Source organism: Haliotis asinina, chromosome 1, assembly GCF_037392515.1.
Source record: "Haliotis asinina isolate JCU_RB_2024 chromosome 1, JCU_Hal_asi_v2, whole genome shotgun sequence".
Lineage (NCBI taxonomy): Eukaryota > Metazoa > Mollusca > Gastropoda > Lepetellida > Haliotidae > Haliotis > Haliotis asinina.
The window spans coordinates 61,147,036-61,162,474 of NC_090280.1; the positions used below are offsets into that span (position 1 = coordinate 61,147,036).

At 40.8% G+C, this 15,439-nt stretch overlaps 1 protein-coding gene across 1 annotated transcript; it reads right to left on the reverse strand.

The window, feature by feature from the left end:
* Nucleotides 1-1,210: 1,210 nt before the first annotated feature.
* Nucleotides 1,211-15,042, reverse strand: LOC137281648 (uncharacterized). The gene is made up of 8 exons (XM_067813031.1): nt 14,426-15,042; nt 9,028-9,101; nt 6,720-6,962; nt 5,971-6,204; nt 4,723-4,962; nt 3,327-3,536; nt 1,983-2,093; nt 1,211-1,561 (listed from the first exon to the last, which is right to left on the reverse strand). Exons 2-8 carry the CDS (start codon nt 9,071-9,073, stop codon nt 1,344-1,346), a joined length of 1,302 nt encoding a protein of 433 aa, XP_067669132.1. The 5' UTR covers nt 9,074-9,101; nt 14,426-15,042; the 3' UTR covers nt 1,211-1,343.
* Nucleotides 15,043-15,439: the final 397 nt, after the last annotated feature.

Genomic DNA, 15,439 nt, shown 5'->3' on the forward strand with positions numbered 1-15,439 from the left:
ATTGGGTCAAATTCCATACTCCACTGTGGTCATTGGTTATTGAGCCAGCCTCGTCAACATTTGCAAACTACATCTGGAAGACTGACCAACTCCGCTGACTAAAATATCGTTTTGTAATAAGTACACAGTTTTGTAAACATATTTGTGTCGGCGATACCGCCATGAAGTTGGAACACTGCTGAGTGCGTCGTTATAAAACAAATAAACCAACCAACGTGTAGATGACGAAATTCTATGGAAGTAGGATTATATTTATTTTAATACACAAAGAAGCTAATTGTTGAATTTGGTCCATATGTATTTTTTAGTTAGGCACAAGCCATCATTGTTATTGGTCACCATGAGCTTTACAAACTGTATATAGTCTTTGCTATATAAACGTTGTGTCTTTTCCGAATACCGTCTCTAGTTTCTCAAGATCCCATCATATTTGGTCGTCATTATCACTTCCTATTTGAGTCTCAATGTTTAAATCATGCAGTACTTAAGTTACTACAGTTCAATGCTGGATAAACGTGTCGAGTTTCACAGTAAAGGAAAACGTATTGCAGGTCTCCTTTTGGCCCACTGGATCTTCATAATATTAACAGATAGTGAAAGAGTCTAGGTAAAAACTTTAGTCATTGAATTGGTTGTCTGTATTCACTTTATGGAGGTGTCCATCGTTGGGTTCATTCATACCCGCTTGTTAATTACGTTGTCATAGCTCAAATGAAGCATTTCATTTCGTCAGTTAATAAACATTGATGACTTGCAACGTCGCATTTGCACACAAGGGCATGAACAACCAGCTGGATCTGAAAATGCAGGAATTGATATCATGAACATCGGTCTTCTGAATTGGGATGTTAGCATCTTTGCCACACAGTCCAAACATGTTGCTCCTGTTATTGCCAATATTAAAAAATAGTTCCTTTTGGTTCTGTAGAGTACATAATGGTGCAGCTGTCTTACGCGCTAACACCAGCTATACGGTCGACCTTTGGTTGTGACAGTGCATGTGGCTGAGGTGAGGTTCTTCAGTCTGACTTGGTTCTTGCTGGTCAGTATACCCGGGCTCGGGAGCGAAAGGTAAACGTATCTCACCTTCTCACACCGCACTTTCTGACACCAGTAATATTCAGGACAAGGCGTAAACCCCTTTTACCAATACTCAGTGTATCCAGGTAAAGTGCATGTATCGAATAATGAAATAAAAGTCACGACACCGTTCCATTTTATTATGCTTTATTTAATGGGACCAGTGAGTGTTCTGCAATTTGTTTTCCAAGTGCAAAACTGTGGCCGACATCAGGGTGCAACCCGTGCAATCCTAAAGGTTATTATTAAGCAAATTCGTCTCCTTAGAATCCAACTAGTTCATGATCCAACAGTGCCCGCGAAAACATTGGTTCGCCTTTTACATTCACCTTGCAACATTCACCATTGATGTGTTCTTCACAGGTGAATCCAGTACAGTTGATCCGGTGACATAGTACCGCACATTCAAGACACGACCTCCGCATCGTCCTCACTGTGTGTCCAGTGTGTCTGGTGTAGTACGACCAGCGGAAGGTTCCCTCTTTGAAAAATTAAAAACAAAAATCATGTCATGTACAAAAGAGATTCATTGAAGCTATACATTCTATCCTTTCTGATTCACCACGTCGAGAGAAGTTGTCAAAATTAACTGTAACCAGAATGAGCAATGTTGCTGCTACATTTTGATTTAGTGTGCATAAATGTGAATGAAGATTTTTTTATGTCGTTTTTCGCAATATTCCAGGGATTGTACAACAGGGGAAGCCAGAAAAGAGTTTCATACATTGTATCATACACAGACCGTATACACATTTAACCTATATACCTATGTCTAGTCCAAGACAGAATACAACCATTTCTGAGACAATCGTTTTATGAGTCATCCACGACAGTATCATCGGACGACCAGCAGTGACCCACAGGCATACATCAACACGTTACCACCACTAGTTGTAACTTACCTGCGTTCTGTCTGCCATCAGTGGACTTGGTTGTCTGTGTGGTTGTCGATGATGTAGTCGATGATGTAGTCAATGACGTCGTTGGTATTGAGGTTGACTCTGCTTGATCAACTATTTCAACGAAAGGAATTCTTTCAGTCAAAGATTACGCGCTAGAATCGACAATTGGTATGAAAAAGTGCATATCAGTATGTCTATGATGCAGCTATCCTATATGAGACGTGCAGATATTGCCTTGAATTTTTTTCAAATTCGTACTTGTGAATAGTTTTAGGGTTTGACATTGTATTTGTACTATAAATATCCACACTATATTTCAAATGTTGGCGAGCGAGCGAGCGAGTTTAGTTTTACGTCGCACTTAGCAATATTCCAGCTATATGGCGACGGTCTGTAAATAATCGAGTCTGGACCAGACAATCCAGTGATCAACAACGTGAACTTCGATCTGCGCAATTGGGAACCGATGACGTGTCAACCAAGCCAGCTAGTCTGACCACCCGATCCCGTTAGTCGCCTCTTACGACAAGCATAGTCACCTTTTATGGCAAGCATGGGTTGCTGAAGGCCTATTCTACCCCGGAACCTTCACGGGTTTCAAATGTTGGGATACCTGGCCATACGGAATACCTGAAGGGTGACCAAATAGTGACTTGTCTGATAGCATGTCATCATACTGTTAGCCTAAAGCGGAACTCACGATGTTAATCAATTGTTTGACAGGCCCACACTTCTTTTCTTAAACACAGACTTTACGATCTCAACTATTGCCAGGGCATAAAACACGGAGACAAATTATCACATATCACATGTTCTCATTGGGAAACAATTTCTTGAGCACACACATGACATAACCATCTCCTTAACAAATCCCGGGTACACCATGCTTACATAAGGTGTGATATCTTTTAGAGTTCACATATAAAACAAAATCATAAGTTAAGCATTTTCTATGAGTGTTGATGGTGTAAATGAAAATGGGACTTTCTGAGTTCCCCATATACATTCTGTAATGTTTCTTCGGTTTATACGCAGTATGTCCCATTGTACATATTCATTAGGAATTCCAAGCAATTTAAGTTTACAGTTCATATTAGACAGTTTACAGTACTCCTTGTTGTTTAAACTCATGGAAATTATATTCAGCTAAATAACAAATGAGTTTGGAGTTTCGAGAATTGAATAGTGAATAAATAGATATGTCATGTCCATCGTTTTTCTATGGGATGAGACTTTTTTATTTCTGTAAATATGGTGCAACCGACCAATATATGACTCTCATTTTCAAGGGATAAAAAGGACCTACACAATATATCTATATCATTTACGATACTCTGTACTCACTGGAACAATCATGAGCCACATACAGAGTATGGCCTTGCTTCTGTTGTATGTCCTCCTTGACGAAGTGAAACATGCAGCCATTCCAATCCGGTTCCACTGCTGCACAGTTGGCAACAACATAGCAGAGGCTTACGCAGTCCTCTTCGTATACGTTTGAAATTTTGTAGCCACCAGACATTCCAACATGCTTTCGTTTCTTCATACACATACCTGAACAAAATGTTTCATTGGTAAATCAAATCAAACGAATGCTCCGACTCATTATCAGACTGATTTACTGGCAGCAGCCTACACACATGAGATCAAGGGTGCCATTCCACTGACATTATCATAAGATCAATCTTAGCAAGTTACGCCATGATCGACTTAGCTAAAAGTGACGCCCGTTCCGTTATCTGATGTTAGGCTGATCGTAGCCAGTTTCGATCTTACGATCCGATCCTGATGCGAGATAGTAAAATGCGAGGCACGAGTTATCCCCCTTTACACAGTCGGCCAGACAATGGAAGTAGTTTTGGAACCGTTAACGTGGAGAAGAAACCGGGAGTGAGAGAGAGCAGTTTTTCTCCTGAGAATATACCAGTCCCATTTGATATACACTGTAAGTCCCCATGGTAGTGTTAGCGCTGTTTCGCCACAGATTAATGAAGCAGATGTTTTGGTTGGTTATGAGCAGCTTAGACTTTGGATGTTAACTTTAGGATTGCCTTTGGTCAGATCGGTTAGTGGAACAGTGTGCCGATCGTTACGTCACGCTAAGATTGGGATTTTGGGCGTATTCGTAGGATTGACGTAGGACTAAGATCGGTTATCAGAACGGGACCCAGACTGTGATATCCATATCAAATACCTCACTATCGAACAACCATTTCTTGTTTGGTTTATTGCTGGCCACAGTCAAACACAGTCTGTATTCCTTTACCGGGTAGACTATTTTCGAGTTACGTGTAAACTCTTCAGGAAAGATAATACCGTGGAGAATCAAGACTCAAAGAGAAGCATCGAATCATTCATAATTATAATCTTTAATTAATTCAAGCCTGTTTTCAAGATAATCCGAAGAACTTGTTTTATGAGGGAATGTGCCCAAAGGTTAGTTAATAAGTATTTATTTTGGTTACCACGGCAGCTGAAACATGTAAACATACATCTCTAATGTAAACATGAATTACCAATCAACATCTGAAACGATTTTGATGCATTTATTTCTTGACAGGAAACCCTAGTGTGCAAATGATAACAGATTTTGTCACAAGTGTATTTGCATAAGGAAAATATCACTCCCTTCTGTTAATCGATATTTGCCCGTCCAAAGACTTGTGATTTGTTGTGTCATAACCCCAAATGACAGAAAATATTTTTTTCCTTTTGCTGGCCAGCTACATAAACAACTTACCCCGTTGTATCATCTGGCAGTGGTAGGCTTTTACTAGTTGTATGATTTGTACGACATCAAATGCAATGGCTTCGGAATTTCTGTTTGTATGGGACCAGCAGGAATCGTCGTCAAAGTTCCAGTCCACCTTTCCGACTGTTGTGGTGTTTAGGCTGCTCGTCATACACTCGCCAAGGCTTGTGAGGCCCTCCTTGTGTCCCTCATAGGAAAAGGTGCTGGCCCTCAGCGTTACGCAACGACCTGTAATATCAATGCTGCACATGTTTAGACGTTTACAATGGCACAGAAATGTCTCACACATGCCAATGTAGGTAGGAAAGGGAGATACTATCAATTTCCGGACCATGGCCTGTCACGGATACGTCACAGTGCAGATGACGTTTGGCGTGTCTGACGGACGTTTTACCAGCCCCATTCATGCCCACAATGTGAAGAATTTGCATTCAGTAAACTGTTTCATAACACCTGGTCAAGAAAGGACACATGAAGAATCAGTATTTGTAACCTGATTGTTTCGTAATCTGAACAACATGCCCGCAATGTGAAGAAGATGAATTCAGTTAACTTAAATGCACCACATCTGATTAAGAAAGTTCGCATTGAGGATAAAAAATAACGAAACACCAGACGAAAACGAAAACATTAGTTGAACAAACGGTAAACATGGCTCGAACTAAGAAACTGTTCATATAAAACAGAACAGAACATGGGTATATCAATAATGATACTTGTTCACAAATCCAGCTCTTGCAACACCGGCTTTGGGTTAGTCAAGAGGTTAAAGTCTTCACTCCATGCGTCGAAGACCGGGGTTTGATTCCCCACATTGGTAAAATGTTTCATGCATATATCTAGTGTACCCTGTTGTGATAGAGATTCAATTCAAGACGGCTAAAATGACTTCCAGCATAAGGTATATATTAAGGCTGCTGAGGAATTTCAGTACTACTTTCTTTACAAACAAAACAATTCACACAAGATTAAGGCTGCATCTTCAGAGGTCAAGCAGCTCCCTTGGTTTGATATTTCCTATTGCATTTAAGTCAGTTAAAATTGTATGTACTAGCTTCAAATGATACCCTTAACATTTTTCGCCTAGACTTTGCTGCTGACAGGAAACACATTTTCTTGCAATTTCATTGTATTGACATGTTTAAAGTTCCAGCTTGTGACATGAAAATATAACATAAATACTTTTCACAGTCAAATATCATTTTGCAGTGCGTACTGAATCTGAACTAAACATACCTGTAGAGCATGTATTCAGTTTCGTTGCTTGGGTGTCTCCGGTTCGAAGCTTCTCTCCTGACTGCATTGTTGTCTGGTGAACCCGACATCTTGACGTCATGGCAAACCAGGTATACGCCTGGCATGATTCCATAAACATGCACAATGTTCTGCATTCTTCTTCCTGAGTCAGACCAGTCAGCTCGTCTTTGCCTGCATACACGTAATTACTGGTAGATTCAAAGCACACCGAGTCTGTAAATGAAAAGTAAAATGGCATTTTCAAAACAAATAATGAAGTCCTATTTGCTTTCTACAGTATTCGGTTCCGACCATATCATAAGCATATATTTTTGAATAACTGCCAAATGATATTGAAACTAGTCCACTGTGGCTCCCCGTCACAAACACTTGCAAAGGCATGTCAGTATTCAGTCAAGTATTCAATATCGTTTCCCACGGCCATTTCCTTTCTTTTGATTTTTACTTATTTGGCTTCACATTTGGCCCAACATTTAATTCGATTCAATAATGTGAAAACCTGCTTCATCCATATCCCAAGCCCTAATCTTGTGCAGGCACCTACATGATGTTTCAGAAATGGCGTGTGTGAGAGGGACCAGTTTTATGGGAAATATTTAAGCGTTCATTACTGTGGGCTGGACGTTAAGCTTTATCACCTCTAAACAAAGGAAACAAAGAAACAAAGATCAAGGAAAGATAGGGCGATAGATTTTTATCTCGCTGTAAACAAATCCTTAATATGTTACCGTAGATGAGGTCGCACACAATCTTCTTGATGGTGACACAGTCTCCGATTTTGGACAAATGATGCTTTCTCGGGAATAAGAGGCAGTCTCTAGTTTTGACATTCCACTGTAAATATGAGCATCTGTCGCTGTTAAGAGAGAGGCACTGTTCCATGCATCCTAGAACTGTCTTGGTAGTATTAAAGGGGCCCCTCCCTCTCATGCACTGCTTTTCGTTGTGGAGTACATCAATGCACTGGCAAGCTGTTACAATGTACAATCATGCAGTCACTTTGTAAATGAAGTAAAAGTAGAATAGATGTCAGTCATCTCAATGTGGAAAATTAGAGGTGATTTGAGAAGAAGTAAGTTTCAGTAATATTTCGATCGTTTACTGGATGCCAGTCCAATCGTCAGGCAGGGCAATAACAATTATTAGCTCTAGGACATTTTTTAATGATATCCTAGATGCATCGAGCCACCCCGATCTATACATTTACTTACCAATGGGGAAGCGGAACTGTTGAAAGAATATATGTGGTTCAAAACGTATTGATTAGTTTCTGCGAACGCTTTGATATCATCAAACTGAACATAAGGAATCCCAAAGGAGAAAAAATATATATATTGGATATATTGTTTATATAAATGAACTAGACATAGACAGTCTGACTGAACAGAAATGATACCAAGTATTCATTTTTCGCTTTGGAAAGGTGAATAAAATAAACAAAAAGAAAAAATATTTTATTGGTTTCCTGTTTCACATAAACACACGCCTTCACAAACTTAACACAGGCCAAGAATAGCCTGGCATGTTATGTTTCAGTTACCACCAACCAATGTTGATCATTTAATTTCACTAAATGAGAAAAGGGAAGTTTATGTTAATGTTTCACAATACATACACGTTTTCTAATCAGCAACATTTCATTGTGCAGCATTCAGCACTACATGTTACTAACAGACAGAAAGCAATAAAATCTCAATGTCAAAATGACGGCACAAATAATGGTGGCGTGTGCTCCTGTGAATACAGCGCATGACACAAATCAGTTGAAGGTAAGTATCGTTATGCGCATTTGGATGGGTGACCATGCTTGGGAACTTGACTCCTGAAACATTTCTTTTTTGACTCCTGGGAGTTTCTCCTGAGAAACCTGACCCACAACGAAGCACCTGTGATGCATGTGATCTCACCTTTGGCAAGAGAGTTGGTTCAAAATTGCCTCAGCAGAAAATGGAAACACGGTGAGATAAGTCATCTAACTAATGACCTTGTGACACCTCACAGGCAGCCTGGGTTATCTAGGGTAATAACCTCCTAGACCTTTGGAGGAGCCACATAAATATGTGCCAGATGCATGTCACTCCTTTTCCATTTGAAATCTATTGCGCCATTGATGAAATCATCAATAGTTCCTTAAAGATGATGATGGCGGCATGTTGTAATCCAACATATCGTATCTTTTAAGGCAACCAAATGCCAGGTCATATAACTTGTGACACGCATGATTGGAGTAACGACATTCTCACTATCCCTATTTTCGTGGCAAAATGGGGGTATCAAAGAATGTAACATGCCTTTCTCGGGAAAAAGAACAAGATAAATAGTTGTGAAAATTATATGAAAGTATGACCGGAAATCAGTGATGACATCAGGTGTTTGAGGTTGAGTTCGTCATGCCCTGACGTACCGGTAGTCGGCTGCTGAACTCGTGGTAGAGCAGGACCGATTGTGAATAAAAGTAATGCAATCGGCATTTCGGTAGCGTTTCGTTTCCAGGCAATTTTACATCTTTAAGGGTTGATGATCACGAAAACATAAGAAAACAAGTTAAAGAAAACTGAAAGTAAGCGTCAAACACTGAAAACAAAATGGCTGCAGAAAATGGTTCATTTTGTGCTGATCACATTATTGTTACCTAGATTGTACTGGGATTGTGAGGAAACAAATAGTATTCAGTGTTATGCCAATACGCATATTTTTCATGAAGAATAAATATGGATAAAACAATGTTAAATCTATTCATATTTGAACGTCATGTACAAAAACATTCCCACTTTTCATGTTATGCCTAATAATTTGGTCAAAACAACCCGAGGCAGGTTTGAATTCAACATCTTGTAATATTCAACGATCCCTTAAATAAGCTTTCTTGTGACTTGACTTTGATTCATGAAACACATTTTACCTGAGACGTTGACCAACAACATGACGTTGAGATTTGAGAAGCATCAAAGAATACAACACATCTTACCTGTGACGGAGAACAAAGCATGACGTTGACAACATTTGAGATGCATCAAAGAATACAACACATCTTACCTGAAAAAGGCAGGTAGAGCAAGACGATGGCAATAGGAACACGCATTGTTCTTTGCTGCTGCTCTGTCTACCTTCTGAACATAATGTGTGCTTTCAATTATTTGTATGAAGAAATTAATATTCCTCATCAAAGTAATATCTTGACGTGTTAAAATATATCTTCTATACACGTGGGGCATTAGATGAATAACAGGATAAACATGATATCTTTTAGGAGTTCGCATTTTGTCAAAATAATTTATAACTATCAGGAAAAATATAATTACCAACATCCCTTGAGCAAAAAGTAGATATAAAGACGCACGTGTGATTAATGATCAATATTTTACAAACATAAATCATTTTCCTGTAAAGACTGAAAAAGGTGGTTTTGCATTTGCCATCAAAATAAACTAACACAAATCAGAGTTCATTCCAAAACTGCATAAAGAGTCACACAATGAGTCGGGGGTGACGTCATCCACAGCAAGTGTAGCGGCTCTGGGCAGCCATACATACTAACACTGACGTTGTAGTCAGCGGATGACGTCACTAGGAATTCTGTCCCTTGAGGCTTTTAGTAAGATAAGTCTTTTCAAATTCGTGTCGGGTCTCTGGAGGTAGTAAACGCTGCCTCGACTGACGATCAACATGACCCCAGAGAGTGAATAAGTGAGTATAGATTTACACTGCTTGTAGCAATATTTCAGCAATGTCACAGTAGAGGGTCACCATATGGCGAATCAGTGATCCTAGAGACGTTCAGTGGGGCTCATATCTGGCAAAACGTTGACGTTAACGTCCGAAAGGGGGATAACACTGATGAACATACCATCGATGACCACCTACTTTTAGAAACTATTTTAATGACTATTAGAGGTAGGACAATACAATTTTGAGCAGTAAAGAAAAGAAACATGAAAAAAGAGAGAAATAAAATTTAATGCAAACGGATCTTGACAACCTGAGTATACAATTCGACACGGAAGAAAACTGCCTAGTTGAAACCAATGCTCTTGGAGAAACTGACGTGGTAGCCCATCAATTAGAGAAAATACACTCTTCCCAAAACAGAAACGCAAAATGAAATTCAAAAGTGATACTTACAGTTTTATACACATATGTAAACTCAAACATGTTTTAGGGTTGCACATCGTTTCTGGAATGTTGTAGAAGATCATGCTTGACCAAACGCTACCAAAAATGATTTTGAACAGTTTTATGAGTACAGCATGTGACTACATGAATGAACCTCACAATTTCATCCACAATCTTTGCAAGTAATGTCCACGAAAATGGGACGTCTCAACGCTGCCGATCGAAACCAGGCAATTGGACGATTAGAAGATGGCGAATCAAAGAGTGAGGTGGCAAGGATCTTCAACGTTCATCCCAGCACAATAACTCGATTGTTGGATCGATTTCGTCAAACATGTTCGACAAATGACCGTCCAAGATCAGGAAGACCTAGAGTCACCACACCTGCCCAAGATCGGTACATCCGGGTAACCCACCTACGTGACCGCCATCGTACCGCCCGGGACACAGCACAAGAATAGTTTGGAACCCGAGGAGTGTCCAATCAGACAATCAAGAGCAGTCTCCAGGAAGCAGGAATATGTGCCAAACGTCCAAAAAATTTGCCCCCTCCTTGACACGACTACATCGACGTCGACGAGAGAGATGGTGTAACACGGTGCTGCCATACACCCTGGCAAATTGGAGGCGTATATGGTTTAGCGATGAATCCCGTTATCTCCTCAGGCGGCGTGATGGTAGAGACAGACGTCTACAGACGACGTCATGAACGTTTAGCTCCTAACTGCATCAGACAGGACAGATTCGGCGGACGACAGTGTTATGGTGTAGGGGGAGATCTCATAAACCCGCAGATTGGAACGTGTGCATGCCCAAGGCAATGCGACAGCCATCGATACATCGACCACATTTCCCGTCCGTACGTCCTTTAACTTGTTGACCGTCAACGGCAGATCTTTCAACAGGACAACACCAGGTCCCACACAGCACGTGCCACCGTGGACTACCTGGATAATAACAACATCAATACCCTCCCTGGCCCTACAGATCCCCGGATCTAAACCCAATCGAAAACCTTTGGGATCAGATTGATAGACGGGTACGTCGACGTCGTAATGCACCACAGAATCGTCAACAGTTGTTCCACATGCTGCAGGAGGAATGGAGAAGGATTAAAAAAAAAACATCCCACGACTGATTCGATCTGTACCTAGGCTAGGAGGTGTCGGGCAGTAGAAGCAGCTGGAGGTGGTCATATGAGGTACTGACCTCAACACCACCTGGTGGACAGCAGTAATGACTATGATGACTGCTATTCTCATGAAATATGGCCAAAATAGCAATGCATTGCTCCATAAAATTTCATTCACGTATCTTTGTATCTCACGTATCTGTGATCCACACGTCCTTGAATAACGCCAAATTTTCATTGAAATTTGGGTTTTGCGTTTCTTTTTCAAGAGTGTATATAAAAATATCTCAGGGTATATAGGTGCTTTCAAACTCAAAATGAACAGATTTGGAGAAAAACCAACAAAATATTTTCTTCGACTGGAAACCAGAAAATTCTTTAAAAGATCTATATTTAAACTAGAAGGTAGTAACGGACAGATGCTACAGGAATATGACTGATGGTGGTTTGCCTGCAGTTAACTGTTCGTGTCTGCTGTCGTCGCGAAGCCTCCATATACCAAACGCCCTGTCTCGTTGCATATTCGTGGTATTATCTATAGTTATTGCGTGCTTGCTCTGTCCTACATCTGTATTTATACCACAAACATGCGTGTGCATTTGGACCAGCGTAGCGTTTTTCACGTTTGAAAAATGCATAGAAGTTTCGGACAGCAGCGTTTTCACAAGAACCATGCCTGTTACTTTGCTTCTCAAGGGTAATTATTTATGATCTTGGAAAACGTAGCTGGATGGAAATGAGAAATGATGGGCAAATAACACTATTATATTATACCACAACCATGTTTACTTCGGTGTATGACACAGACATACACAGTGTAATTACTGAATTGAGATAAATATATATGTTAAATCACATTGGTTCCACATTTTTGCAAGTCCTTCCAGTTAGACCGCAACGAGCATATGAATGTCAAAAACACAATGTCACAGCATCACCACGGCTATAGAATGCATAAATCCCTGAGGCTGTTAGGATAGTCTATGGCAGAGCAAAACCATTGTCAGGTAGCTGTGCAAAACGTATCAGGTAGTTGGTTCAGTCGCCCACTTGAAGCAGGTCCATGGGACACAATGCCAGGGCATGACATGTTGATACTGGTCAGCCGTTTCCTGCACAGATTCCAGACTGCAATGGCCACTGCTCACACCATTTCAAGACCTATTCGCCATAATGACATCACTAAACGTTTACCTGCTGTCACAGAATACATACCCGTTATTGAGTTTGGACCATAGCTGGTTGACCGTCACGCGCCTTTGGAAATATAGTCAGTATCTTGAACATTTTAATATGCATTTGAGAAAGAATTTTAACTACGCACAGTATCTTTTTGTGGCTGGTATAAATTACTCCCAATGAACGTATTCCATACATTATGTATATCCGCGTCTGTAGATTTCTGTGTTTTTTTCTGATTGTGCGATTTAAAGTAGTTGCATCTGAAGATGACGCTGCATTTAGAGACTTACTAAAATACCAACCGAAGTATCTCTTTTCACTCCCTATGGAATACCTTCACCAGTTCAGATGACACAGTGACAGTATCCATGATGTAGTATGATATCATTACACGTTCTCAGACGAAATAATACATCTCTCAAAAATGTATGAAGGCGGATTCAAGACCGAAACCACAGTGGGACTTCTGCCCAGCAACATTATGCATACTTATCAGACCTGGACTCGACTATGATACTATGTGCAGCGAATGATCCATAGCTATATTCCCAGAGAAAAGAAAGCCATATATTGATAATCGTCTAAGGTAAACGACAAAATGTCAAAGAGTGGTTTAGAAACGTGGAATACACAGACTTAAGTTTCCAGTCCAAGTGTAGGACAGGGCCTATCCAGAGCAGCAAGTACAAATGCCACAAGGTTAATAAATGGGCATTAAATGATTGTGGACACATGTCAAATGACCTTGCACAACTGAAGGGGTTCCCTTGTACACACTTATCCCAGGTCTGCGCACGCACGCTGACTATAGGATTTCAGTTTGCGCTTGTTTATAAAAAAAAATGGTCCCCCATCACTACTGAGGTTGACGGACACGATTTCGGTACCACTGATAAGTCGTATGACTGGTCGTGTCCCGTAATGACATATGCGTTTGTTGACTTCGCGACATTCTGGAATGGAGTGAGCAGCGGTCACTGCGTTTGAAATCATAGCCGGAAAAGGAACTCTCGTCTTGACTTTTTGACTCTTGGATGTTAGGGTCGTGGTTAATTGGCAACTTCATTATTGTTGGAAATGGAAATGCACATGCAGCCATCTTAGTTTGAGATGTTCCCCAAGCGAACCCTCCCAATAGCCTCGTGACGTTTTACGGCTGTGAGTTGTGGCAGTACTGAGGGTGTCATTAGTCGCTTAATTGTTTGAACGATGAAACGGCAAACAAGCTTCTCAACTCGAATGCATTTCTAACATTCATGTTATCATATGGTGTCCTGATATGCACACGATGACACGTACAAAACATGAGTATGCCATTACCACGTCACCAAAACGTAGTACATGCATGCGTGTTTAGTTCAATTCAAACTGCCTTTTTGACATTTGTATTTGTGTGATCTAAACATGGTTTACTTCTGCCTCCAAAATATATTGGGATGAACCATGTATGCATTTTTGGCGTGACTAGTCACAAATACAAAACATGCTAAAGTGTATATGTGTGTCCATGTTGGTTATCATGTACTATTCAGGCCTACTGTCTCCCGGCTCCTGAAATTGCCCACGCAGGAAAAGAACATCACCTGGAGAGGTCTCTCCATATAATGCAAAGGTCAATATGATTTTAATAAGTATTTAACGTTTCCTTTCATCTGAAAACGCCCCATGTGTTGAGCAGCCCAGGTTTGATACGTGGATATTTTATCTTGATGGGAAACATTCAGCACTTTATACATGCACAATTCATGGCCAGACGTTGGCCTGAACACCAGCAATGCGAGTCTCAAGAAATGTTCAAGAAATGCTGTGTTTAGGATTACAGTTTCTCTGTATATGGCATTTCTAAACGGCATTGCGTATTCATAGCTTTCGGTCGTAGGAGCAGTGCCAATTTACACATATCAGAGGGGTACACAAGGTCTGTGGGCAAGACAACCAGTTATGTTTTATGGAAGCAGCTGAGCGGGTTAGGCATGCGACATTGTGCTCTGGCGAAATGTTTGTTACCTTGTAACCTCGTCATGTTCTACAAAGGTGGGATGCTGTCGGGTTTGTTGAGGACCGTCCCATGATCTACTTTTGGCCATGGTCAAGACGTGTTGGATTCTTTAAGACCTGTCCGATGTTGCCACTGTCTGTTCTCTTTACGGGAATATGTCTTGAATTCTTTGCTACCAGTCGCTTGCGGTGATGGACAGGAGTCAAACATCGGTCATCCCGGGGTCTTCTGGCGTGACGTCCAGGGGCATGCAAGTGAGTTCTACCAGTTCGTGCAGTTGTCCCTCCACCCAACGTCTCCCTACTTCTGGAAGTTGGAGTAACAAATCTGTTCTGATGATGACGTAATCATAGTGAGTGAGTGAGTGAGTTTAGTTTTACGTCGCACTTAGCAATATTCCAGCTATATGGCGACGGTCTGTAAATAATCGAGTCTGGACCAGACAATCCAGTGATCAACAACATGAGCATCGATCTGCGCAATTGGGAACCGATGACATGTGTCAACCAAGTCAGCTAGTCTGACCACCCGATCCCGTTAGTCGCCTCTTACGACAAGCATAGTCACCTTTTATGGCAAGCATGGGTTGCTGAAGGCCTATTCTACCCCGGGACCTTCACGGGTCTGACGTAATCATAGGGGCGGGGGAATGGAAATAAAGGAGGGAACTCAATTGACAAGTTATGCTAATGCTAACGACCAGGACTAGCGCCGCGTAAAAATGAGCATGAGCTCGTGCAAGATATAACCGCAGCAGATGGCAGACTGATCCACGTCTTGTACCTGTTTACTTGAATACTTCTGTAAAGGTGTGAAAACAAAACAATAAGCGAATATAGGTAACCACCACTTCTTGAAGAGAATGGCTGTGGGATACTTTGCAACGTTTTGATCTCTACGACTAATTCCTTCCATTGTTTGATTGTAGTATCTGATTCCAAAATGTTGGTTGTTTTGATGTGGCATTGATTATATTGTTGTCATTCCATCTGACAACTATGAGGCCTAATTCGATCGTCTCT